This window comes from Rhinatrema bivittatum, chromosome 15 (assembly GCF_901001135.1).
Source record: "Rhinatrema bivittatum chromosome 15, aRhiBiv1.1, whole genome shotgun sequence".
NCBI classification, from domain to species: Eukaryota; Metazoa; Chordata; class Amphibia; order Gymnophiona; family Rhinatrematidae; genus Rhinatrema; species Rhinatrema bivittatum.
The window spans coordinates 25029471-25041994 of record NC_042629.1 but is presented as its reverse complement, the minus strand read 5'-3'; the positions used below and the strand labels follow the sequence as shown (position 1 = coordinate 25041994).

Below are 12524 nucleotides of genomic sequence, written 5' to 3'. Positions count from 1 at the left end.
AGCATGTAATCTGGGTCAAATTTGTGCTCTCCCGGTATTTATGCTTTCGATTGCGATGGATTATGGTGGCAAGAGCTGATAGGGGAGATGTCCGTTCAGCTGCACCACATCACGTGGTCTCCCATACACCGCATCTTAATGTGTAACGGTCTCTGGCATATTTTGCTGTCCAAAGAATATTTTGTAATGGTAATATGCATGCAGAAGGGACTAATGTATTTTAGGGACAAAAGACAAAAATCATTTTGGCTCATGGATTTTTAAGCCTAGTGAAGTTTTGTCAGGCTGAAATAAACTTGCTACATGTGTACTGAGATGTAGAGAAGGTCATGAGAAAGTGATCATAGTTCATTGATAATATAACAGTGTAATACCAGCAGAGGGAAGCTTGAATATGGTATTTTATGGTATCAGGTTGGGGGAAAGGGGGCAAGATAAAAGGTTCTGTACAAGATAAAGTCTGATTTGTGAAATTGATTTTAAAAAATTAGATTCATGAGTGTAATGTTGAACCTAACCGTTAAAGGTGAATTTTAAAAGCCCAGCACACACATCAATTGGGAAATGCGCTCACGTCAGGTTCATGTGCACCAACCGAATTTTAAAAGCTGCCCACATACACGCGTATCTCTTGCTGGTGCACATCTCAAACGTTTTCATAAAGGGATGGGGCATGGTCTGGGCAGGGTGTGGCCAAGATGTGTGCGTAAATAATTAAACGCCTGGGCATGCACCCAGATCCCCTGCCTCATACGTTTACTTCTGCTAGAGACAAGGTGTAAGTTTAAAAAAAATTTTTAAAAACTAGTTACACATGAGTAGTTTTAAGAGTCTGGGGTAACTGAGGGGAGTGTAAGTTATTCAACTAGGGGGGTTTGGAGGACCTAGCTGTTAATTGGGCAAACTGGTGAAACTGGCAATGGCCTGGACATGCGCCCCTTTCAAAATTCCCCGACATGGTCTGGGACAGGTGGGCCGGGACAGCGCAGAGGTTATACTTCAACTCGGAAGTTGAAGTAAGTACTAAAATAAAAATTTTTTTAAAAAAAACTAATAGGTAGGGGTCAGAAAGGAGAGGGGAAAAGGTAGGAAGGTTAGATAGGGTTATAGGGAAGTTCTTCCCAGTCCACTTAATTGGAGCAGACTGGGAGAGAACTGGGGAAGCCCTACTTGCTTCGCCGCATGGTGTTTTGTAAAATCTCCCCCCCCCCCCCCCCCCGTGTGTGCGAGTTGCGGGCCGCCCACACATGTATGCGGCCATTGAATTTTAAAACATGCGCACACTGGCATGCGTATGTTATAAAACCAGTGCGTCCATGTGCAGGTCTTAAAATCGACCCCCAAATTCACATAGCAACTACATCTAACAAGTAGCCATCTAACTTTTGGTGCAAATAATAAATTGTGTGTGTCCTGCTCACAAATTAGAAAAAGCTTGCTGCCAGACCGCCATCTCTTGAAAACATGCAGACCACGGTAGGAAATCTCTGGACTCCCTTCAGGTTTCCTTTCGCCTCAGATGTGACACTTTAAAAAAAATAAAACAAAAATTCAAATGAGCATTTTGTAGATTTTCCAGCAAAAACGTAACTGTCTCTTCAAATTCCAAACATGATGCTGATTCAGGAATTTGTGGGGGGGGGGGGGGGGGGTTGATGTGTGTAAAAAAAAAAAAAAGGCACCCTGGTGGTTTTGCAAAACATCAGATGAAAGTAATGGAGTCATGCATTTCCCATGGCCATCTGTGACAGGCCAAGAATTCAGCAGTCAGCACTAAATGTCCTGTTCTGCCAAACCAAAAGTACAGATGTAATTGCTGATGTGGCTGAAAATGCAATATTGCTAGATTTGATATTTTGATAGACCAAGCTCTTCACCGATGCAGTGTTCATAAGTTTTGTCTGTTCTATAAATTGTATACTATACAATATATCCAGTGCACATTAACAAATTTTCTAAATGTCGATTGGTATGTGGACTTTTCATAATTTTCAAATTCATGGACTGGTTGAAATTTGACTGTAATGTAGACATTTGAATATTTATATTGCCTCTGTTTTTTAATTGTTTGATAGTCAAGGAGAGTCTATCGATTTCCAATAATGCAAAGACTGCCAACACACAGGGAAACATGAATCAAGTATTCCAAACACACAATCCCACAATAAGCAAGAAACTATTTGAAAAAATGCATATCCCCCCAAAAAAATCAGCAAGGAGGTCAATGTGCCCTGCGTTGCATGGGCGACTCTGTCTGTTCAATCATATATAAAGGGATTTAGGTTCAAAAGAACTTTTTTGAAAATTTTTGTTTAAAGCAAGTAAAATTAAGACAACCAGTATTAAATTAATTTCATTAGCAAAGCCCAACAACAGCTGATGTTTCACAATATGCTTTCTCTTGAGCTACTTAATAATAAACATTGTGATATGTAAATTGGAGTAGACCATTGTTATAATCTTCATGGCTAGGAAGTCTCAAAGCATCCTAACAGAGACAATGGTATATTATTATTGAAGTACATAAGAACATGCCATACTGGGTCAGACCAAGGGTCCATCAAGCCCAGCATCCTGTCTCCCAACAGTGGCCAATCCAGGCCATAAGAACCTGGCACGTTCCCAAAAACTATGTTTATCCCATGTTACTGTTGCTAGTAATAGCAGTCTATTTTCTAAGTCAACTTAATAGCAGGTAATGGACTTTTCCTCCAAGAACTTATCCAATCCTTTTTTAAACCCAGCTGCACTAACCACATGCCCTGGCAACAAATTCCAGAGTTTAATTGTACGTTGAGTGAAAAAGAACTTTCTCCAATTAGTTTTAAATGTGCCACATGCTAACTTCATGGAGTGCCCCCTAGTCCTTCTATTATCCAAAAGAGTAAATAACTGATTTCACATTTACCCGATCTAGACATCTCATGATTTTTAAACACCTCTATCATATCCCCCCTCAGCCGTCTTTTCTCCAAACTGAAAAGTCCTAACCTCTTTAGTCTTTCCTCATAGGGGAGCTGTTCCATCCCCTTTATCATTTTGGTCGCCCTTTTCTGTACTTTCTCCATCGCAACTTTCTTTTTTGAATGTGGCGACCAGAATTGTACACAGTATTCAAGGTGCGGTCTCACCATGGAGCGATACAGAGGCATTATGACACTTTCCATTTTATTCACCATTTGCTTTCTAATAATTCCCAATATTCTGTTTGCTTTTTTGACTGCCGCAGCACACTGAGCCAACGATTTCAATATGTTATCCACTATGACGCCTAGATCTCTTTCTTGGGTGGTAGCTCCTAATATGGAACCCAACATTGTGTAACTATAGCATGGGTTATTTTTCCCTATATGCATCACCTTGTACTTATCCACATTAAATTTCATCTGCCATTTCGATGCCCAATTTTCCAGTCTCACAAGGTCTTCCTGCAATTTATCACACTCTGCTTGTGATTTAATTACTCTGAACAATTTTGTATCATCTGCAAATTTGATTACCTCACTCGTCGTATTTCTTTCCAGATCATTTATAAATATATTGAAAAGTACGGATCCCAGTACAGATCCCTGAGGCACTCCACTGCCCACTCCCTTCCACTGAGAAAAGTGTCCATTTAATTCTACTCTGTTTCCTGTCTTTTAGCTAGTTTGTAATCCACGAAAGGAGATAGCCATCTATCCCATGACTTTTTACTTTTCCTAGAAGCCTCTCATGAGGAACTTTGTCAAACGCCTTCTGAAAATCCAAATACACTACATCTACTGGTTCACCTTTATATGTTTATTAACTCTTTCAAAAAAAAGTGAAGCAGATTTGTGAGGCAAGCCATGCTGACTTTGTGCCATTAAACCATGTCTTTCTATATGTTCTGTGATTTTGATGTTTAGAACACTTTCCACTATTTTTCCTGGCACTAAAGATAGGCTAACTGGTCTGTAGTTTCCCGGATCGCCCCTGGAGCTCTTTTTAAATATTGGGGTTACATTAGCTACCCTCCAGTCCTCTGTAGCAATGGATGATTTTAATGATAGGTTACAAATTTTTACTAATAGGGCTGAAATTTCATTTTTTAGTTCCTTCAGAACCCTGGGGTGTATACCATCTGGTCCTGGTGATTTACTACTCTTCAGTTTGTCAATCAGGCCTACCGCATCTAGGTTCACCTTGATTTGAGTCAGTCCATCTGAATCATTACTCATGAAAACCTTCTCCGGTACGGGTATCTCCCCACCATCCTCTTCAGTAAATACAGAAGCAAATAAATTGTTTCATCTTTCCAAGATGGCCTTATCTTCTCTAAGTGCCCCTTTAACCCCTCGATCATCTAACAGTCCAACTGACTCCTTCACAGGCTTTCTGCTTTGGATATATTTTAAAAAGTTTTTACTGTGAGTTTTTGCCTCTACGGCCAACTTCTTTCCAATTTCTCTCTTAGCCTGTCTTATCAATGTCTTGCATTTAGCTTGCCAACGCTTATGCATTATCCTATTTTCTTCTGTTGGATCCTTCTTCCAGTTTTTGAATGAAGATCTTTTGGCTAAAATAGCTTCTTTCACCTCACCTTTTAACCATGCTGGTAATCGTTTTGCCTTCCTTCCACCTTTCTTAATGTGTGGAATACATCTGGACTGTGCCACGCCTCTTGCACACTTTTTACCTGTGTAGCTGCTCCTTTGTTTTTTTCTATTTTTCTCATTTTATCAAAGTTTCCCTTTTGAAAGTTTAGCATGAGAGCCGTGGGTTTGCTTACTGTCCCCCTTCCAGTCATTAATTCAAATTTGATCATATTAAGATCACTATTGCCAAGCGACCCTACCACCATTACCTCTCTCAAGAAATCCTGTGCTTCACTGAGAATTAGATCTAAAATTGCTCCCTCTCTTGTCTCTTCCTGAACCAATTGCTCCATAAAACTGTCATTTATTCCATCCTGAGGAAGCATATTGCGAAATATTGACCATTGTTGGGCTTTGCTAATGAAGTTAATTTGAGTGGTTTCCTAACAATTTTACATGGTTTAAACAAAAATGTTCAAAAAAATTCTTTTGGACCTCAATCACCTTATATATGATCGAACAGACCGAGTGGCCCGTGGCAGTGCAGGGTACACTGACCGGCTTGCCGATTTTGTTGGGGGATATGTATTTTTTTTTTTTCAAATAGTTTCTTGCTTATTGCAGGATTATGTGTTTGGAATACTTGGTTCATGTTTCCCTGTGTGTTGTATGTTTCAATTAAGTTTGCCACATTCACAAAAACCACAGTCCAGCAAATATTTTTAATATCATGAACAAAATTTGAAGTTTGTCCATAAAATTGTATTTTTTTTTTTCTATAGTTGAACCCACTGTGACCTTAACAAAGGGACTAAGCCCATTACTAGATGGCGACAACGAGACCGTGGCAGCCATTTGTACAGCCTCCAACGGAAAGCCTGCTGCACGCATTCACTGGGAAGGCAACCTTGGGGCAATGGAATCAAATTCTGTTTCTTTTCCCAATGAAACTGTGACTGTTGTGAGCCAGTACAAGGTGATCCCAACCAGGTTTGCAAGAGGAAGACGTATAACTTGTGTGGTGCAGCATCCCGCTCTGGAAAAAGAAATCAGATATCCTTATCTATTAGACATTCATTGTAAGTGTCTTTGCCAAATCCTAGAGCCTTCTGCAACAAAACCTTTTATATTTTGTTCAGTTTACTTTCACGATAACTATAAAGTATAGTGAAAACACAAGCAGCAATAGTAGCTAGATTCTTCAGAATATCAACTGATTAGTTTCTTGACATACTATTTCCTTCTGATCTTATTCCTTATTGCCTTTCTTAAAGAATCTGCTTCCCTTATTTTGAAACGCAGAAGCACAGACTAGTTTGTCAAAATGATATAACTTTTAAAACTAATTTTTCTCAGAATTGGGAGATGCAATAACTTTAACAATTGAACCATCTTCAAAAGAAAAAAAAAGCTTACTAGTATTGTTTCAATGTCAGTGCATACAGCTTTCATATCATGTACAAATAAAGTTTAATCACTATTTTTTCTCTCTCATTCTGGGTTTTTAATTAATGACATTTCAACTCCTTTTGATTTCTTGAAAAGATTATCCACCTGTCTTGTGTTTCTTAATTTGACACGAGTGAAAGGATAATTATCTTGTAACTCTCTGTAGTCAGAGCAAGATATAAGATGCTAATCACAGTTTCTACAATATTAAGGGAAGTAAAGCAAATGTATCTTTCTCAGAATTTTCATTTTGCTCAGAAGAAAGAAAATAGGAAGCCAAAGAGGGAAATTATGCAGTTAAAATAGAGGCTTTTGATGGTAAGTATTCAGACTTCAGGAGCTGGTCTAAAAATATTACATGAAAAGCAGATCAAATATCTTTTTCAAGATGGGATTTAAAATTATAGTAGTGTAGGAATTAAAAATGGAAAAGAAGGAACAGCCATATGGGACATGATGCTTCCAGTATGGCAAGGAGCAGGGGTGGCCAACTCTGTTCTCGAGAGCCACAAACAGCCAGGTTTTCAGGATATCCACAATGAATATACATGAGATAGATTGGCCATCCGTGGCATACTGAGCCCGAGAAAAGATTAGGGGTTATGTTATTTATATGTTATGCTGTTAGTTATCTGATGGTGCATGTTCGTATGCTGCGACTCTGTGGACAGCACTTTGACATTTTGACCTGAAAGGGGAATCTTAAGGTTCTACTAACATTGATTAATCTTTGCTGTTACTATTTATTTCTGTAGCATTGCTATAAGTACATAATGCTGTACAGATACACATTAGAGACTGCTCCTGCTTCCTTGACCTTACAATCGAGTCAACAAACACAAAGAACAAATAAAACTTTGGGAAATTCATTTATAGGCATGAAACCCCTAGATATCTCATAAGAACATAAGAACATAAGAAAATGCCATACTGGGTCAGACCAAGGGTCCATCAAGCCCAGCATCCTGTTTCCAACAGGGGCCAATCCAGGCCATAAGAACCTGGCAAGTACCCAAAAACTAAGTCTATTCCATGTAACCATTGCTAATGGCAGTGGCTATTCTCTAAGTGAACTTAATAGCAGGTAATGGACTTCTCCTCCAAGAACTTATCCAATCCTTTTTTAAACACAGCTATACTAACTGCACGAACCACATTCTCTGGCAACAAATTCCAGAGTTTAATTGTGCGTTGAGTAAAAAAGAACTTTCTCCGATTAGTTTTAAATGTGCCCCATGCTAACTTCATGGAGTGCCCCCTAGTCTTTCTACTATCCGAAAGAGTAAATAACCGATTCACATCTACCCGTTCCAGACCTCTCATGATTTTAAACACCTCTATCATATCCCCCCTCACTCGTCTCTTCTCCAAGCTGAAAAGTCCTAACCTCTTTAGTCTTTCCTCATAGGGGAGTTCTTCCATTCCCCTTATCATTTTGGTAGCCCTTCTCTGTACCTTCTCCATCGCAATTATATCTTTTTTGAGATGCGGCGACCAGAATTGTACACAGTATTCAAGGTGCGGTCTCACCATGGAGCGATACAGAGGCATTATGACATTTTCCGTTTTATTCATCATTCCTTTTCTAATAATTCCCAACATTCTGTTTGCTTTTTTGACTGCCGCAGCACACTGCACCGACGATTTCAATGTGTTATCCACTATGACACCTAGATCTCTTTCTTGGGTTGTAGCACCTAATATGGAACCCAATATTGTGTAATTATAGCATGGGTTATTTTTCCCTATATGCATCACCTTGCACTTATCCACATTAAATTTCATCTGCCATTTGGTTGCCCAGTTTTCCAGTCTCACAAGGTCTTCCTGCAATTTGTCACAATCTGCTTGTGATTTAACTACTCTGAACAATTTTGTGTCATCTGCAAATTTGATTATCTCACTTGTCGTATTTCTTTCCAGATCATTTATAAATATATTGAACAGTAAGGGTCCCAATACAGATCCCTGAGGCACTCCACTGTCCACTCCCTTCCACTGAGAAAATTGCCCATCAGACCTAATAACACCTCAGGCTACACCTTATCTACTGCATATCACATTGGGAGCTTTCCAAATTTTGTCTTCACTAACACATGTCAAATATGGAGAAACCATTGAGCTCCATTTAGATTTTGTGTGGCAATAACAAGCTGCCTGTTTCTGTTTCATAGATGAACCTGAAGTTTCAGTGACAGGATATGATGGAAACTGGTTTGTGGGAAGAGAAAATGTTCAGCTTAAGTGTAATGCAGATGCAAATCCACCACCTACTGAATTTACATGGACCAGGTACCTATGTTCCACTAATTAGATTAATAATTAATTTGTGACTTACATTTGTGGCTGACCCTGACCCACCGCTAACCTCCCAGCTCGTCAGTGCTTTTGGCAGAGGTGTGTGGCGTACTGTGCTGTCAAATAGAATTGCCAGCACCTGCCCACGTTCTCTTGAGTTCCATATTCCTTTTTCCCGCAATGGGAAGGAGTGGAAGCACAGGGGTGTATAAATTGAGTTTTACTTTAATTGTGCAAGATTGACAAATTGTGTGATTGCTAAGCTATGGAGCAGATCATGATTGCATTGTATCACTCCTGCTCTTTATAAACAACAATGCCTTACTCTACTATTCCTCACCTCCACCCTAGGAGTGTGCGTTATAATACCCACTTTCCTGTCTAATTACATAAGTAATATATATTTTTCATGCGTACTTTCCTTTTATTAATATGGTACATTATAACTAACTTGTATTTAAGATTTTATGTAGGTATCACCTAAATGGCTTGTCATCCATGTTTTACAAAATTACTGTAAATCCTTATATAGTGCCTGTCAGCAGCCTATAGATAGGGAATGCATATTTGTATATTGTTTTTCAAGGGCCTGCGCTGTACTGTGGGGATTATTCCCCCTCTTCAGATAATATATGTAGTAGTCGGGTTTTTTTTTTTTGGTTTTTTTTTGTTATAAACATTTGTTCAGTCTCAAAACATTTTGTTATACAGGTTGGACGGACAATGGCCTGATGGTTTGCTGTCTTTAAATAATACTCTACATTTTACCAGTCCTCTGACTCATAATTATTCAGGGATTTACGTTTGTAAGGTAGTCAATGCCCTGGGTCAAAGAAGCGATCACAAGAATATCTACATACTAGGTAAGTTCTCACTTTTCCTTTACACAGCATACCATCTTCAGATCAAAGCTGTAGCCATTGAGCACTAGGGATGTGCATTTGTTTTGAACGAATGCGCAATCCGCAACATATAGGTCCCTATTCATTGCATTCATGGGGTTCGGAAACATATGGTGAACCCCCACGAATGCAACATATCACTAACGAATACAACCCCCACCCCCCTGACCCCCCCCCCCCCCCCCCCAAGACTTGCCAAAAATCCCTGGTGGTCCAGCGGTGGTTCTGGAGCGATCTCCTGCACTCGGGCCGTTGGCTGCCGGTATTCAAAATGGCGCTATTAGCCTTTGCCCTTACTATGTCACAGGGGCTACTGGTGCCATTGGTCGGCCCCTGTCACATGGTAGGAGCAATGGACGGCCGGCGCCATCTTCTGCTCCTACCATGTGACAGGGGCCGACCAATGGCACCGGTAGCCCCTATGACATAGTAAGGGCAAAGGCTATCAGCGCCATTTTGAATGCCGACGGCCCGAGTGCAGGAGAATGCTCCAGGACCCCCGCTGGACCACCAGGGGCTTTTGGCAAGTCTTGGGGGGGGGGGGGTGTCAGGAGGGTGGGGGTTGTAGTTAATTAAATTTAAAGGGTTGGGATGGTTTTGTTTTTTGTTTGGTTTTTTTTTTACTTTAATGGGAAACAAATACATACATAACTAATGGACGAATCGGGGTCCCCTGAAAACAGATGTAACGGATTTGGGTCCCGACGAATACCGAATCAAACCTATCCGTCCCTGCTGCACATCCCTATTGAGCACCATTATTTTTAGAAACCTCTCAAGTACCAGAATATCCTTCAGGCTTCTTGCAGTTTCAAACACACCATGACTTAACCTGGTAAATGTTTAAAAATGTATGCATAGTATACCAATGTGTAACTTTAATATATGGGTTAAATATCGGGGTCCTCAGAGATAAATACTTTGTGGCTGGCTTATTTTGTAGAGCATTTCATGTTGCATTCTTTCATTATGTTGCGTGACCTCCCGTTTCAAGTGAAATATCAGATGGCTCTGATATTTCAATTCTTAAATTGCTATAATTTGTCACTCTGTTGTAATCAGCAGTTGTCTTTATGTACTCTTTTTTTTTTTTTACAATTGTTAATGATGTATGATGGAAGAGGACAATGCTCAAGTGTTAATCATGCATGAGCCTGTCCATCTCCATGTGAGCATTTGATATAGAAGTAGACCTCTACTAGCAGCCAATAGGGCCAAAACGTATTGTAGAGCAATTATTTAAGATCCGCATGCATTGAAGTTATAAAAGGATGGGATGCCACATGACAGAATACTCCAGTTCTCCTAGGGCAAGCAGAATGGTAGTCCTCACGCATGGGTGATGTCATCTGATGAAGCCCGGCATGGAAAATCAATGTCAGAGTTTCTAGAAACTTTGACTGGTATGCCACTATCCATGCGTCCACGCGGAGTCCCTCTTCAGTCTCTCTCTTTCTGCAGAGCTGTCATCTCACGATTGTGGAGCTCATGCTTTTTTCTGTGAAAAACTTTTTTACGGTCGTTTTTTTCGACTCTCCTGCACTGGGTCCCTCTCGATTCTTCCCAGCCTTAAATTAGTTGGGTGACTCAGTAAGTCTTTCGTTCTTTGCAGTCTATTCCTGCTACTGGTGACCTCGAGACCTGCTGGTTTTTGACCGCTTGCCGCTTTTTGCGTCCATGGCGTCATCAGGTTTTCACCAATGCCTCCAGTGCCCTTGGGCTATGTCCTTCACAGATCCGCACGAGGTGTGTATCGTTTGCCTAGGGCCATTGCATGATGTCTGGGTGTGCCAGTTTTGCGATCAGATGACCCCCAAGGGCTGGCGTGCCTGCCTAGACAAAATGGAGAAGTTCTTCAAAGAAATGTGAGCCCTCGACACCAGCCTGAAGTCCATCGACACCAAAGAGTCATGAAGACACCGAGCCATCGATTCCACCCCTCCATCGGTGACCTCTGTGATGCGGGGTGCTGGAGATCCCCCTTCGTCGATCTCTTCTCGATCGAGCACTTCAGAATCATCTCTGCCCCATCCTCGGGCACCGGCGAAAAACCGGGCCGAGCACCGTAGGAGATCCAAGAAACATCACCAGTTACAGTCTTTGCGCAATAGCGGGCTCAGGCCGGCACCGGCTTCGACTGTGTTGCCCCTGAAGCGACCCAACAGAGGAGGCGCTGCACTCCATTGAACCCAGGAGTCTGTGTTCCCCACCAGTTCTGGTGCCAGGTACCGAACCATACTGGGTCAGACCCAGGGTCCATCAAGCCCAGCATCCTGCCTCCAACAGTGGCCAATCCAGGCCATAAGAACCTGGCAACTTTCGAAAAACTGTTGCTAGTAATAGCAGTATCTATTTTCTAAGTCAACTTAATAGCAGGTAATGGACTTCTCCTCCAAGAACTTATCCAATCCTTTTTTAAACTCAGCTACACTAACTGCACTAACCACATTCCCTGGCAACAAATTCCAGAGTTTAATTGTGCGTTGAGTGAAAAAGAACTTTCTCTGATTAGTTTTAAATGTGCCACATGCTAACTTCATGGAGTGCCCCCTAGTAGTCCTATTATCCGAAAGAGTATATAACCGATTCACATTTACCCGTTCTAGACATCTCATGATTTTAAACACCTCTATCATATCCCCCCTCAGCTGTCTTTTCTCCAAGCTGAAAAGTCCTAACCTCTTTAGTCTTTCCTCATTGGGGAGCTGTTCCATCCCCTTTATCATTTTGGTCACTCTTCTCTGTACCTTCTCCATCGCAACTATATCTTTTTTTGAGATGCGGCAACAAGAATTGTACACAGTATTCAAGGTGCAGTCTCACCATGGAGTGATACAGAGGCATTATGACACTTTCCATTTTATTCACCGTTCCCTTTCTAATAATTCCCGACATTCTGTTTGCTTTTTTTGACAGTCTTTGAGGAGGAGTTGGAACACAGGAATCTACCGGTGGTTGATCGAGCCCTGCAGGATATCGAGCAGCCAGCCCCACTGGTTCCTCCACCAGTGCCAGAGCCCGCGCCCTCTATGCTGGCACTGCTGCTGGAGCGCCTTGATGTATTTCTTGGCGTTCTCCCCATGTTACCAGTGCCAGTGGCCCGGGTGCCATTGATGCCACACTGGCCACAGTTGCCACCTCCTTCAGGGCTCCGAGGAGGAGGAAGGCCCTCCAGGACCCAAGGCACCATTAAAGCCCCCGGTTTAATGGTGCCTGGACCGCTCCCGGTGCCCAAGCTGTTGGGCCAGGGAGGGCTCCCGCCACGGATGCCTGCAATATCAATGATGATGACGCCCCTTAAGATCCATGGGGGATA

At 41.5% G+C, this 12524-nt stretch overlaps 1 protein-coding gene across 3 annotated transcripts in view; it reads left to right on the top strand.

Annotated features, from left to right (window-relative positions):
* NECTIN3 (nectin cell adhesion molecule 3) overlaps window positions 1-12524 on the top strand; it is a 274465-nt gene that overhangs the window by 203036 nt on the left and 58905 nt on the right. For all 3 annotated transcript variants that reach the window (XM_029578109.1, XM_029578108.1, XM_029578107.1), the window contains exons 3-5: window positions 5342-5638; window positions 8183-8300; window positions 9018-9169. In XM_029578109.1, the coding sequence (XP_029433969.1) occupies window positions 5342-5638; window positions 8183-8300; window positions 9018-9169 (567 nt within the window). The remainder of the gene's footprint in view (window positions 1-5341; window positions 5639-8182; window positions 8301-9017; window positions 9170-12524) is intronic.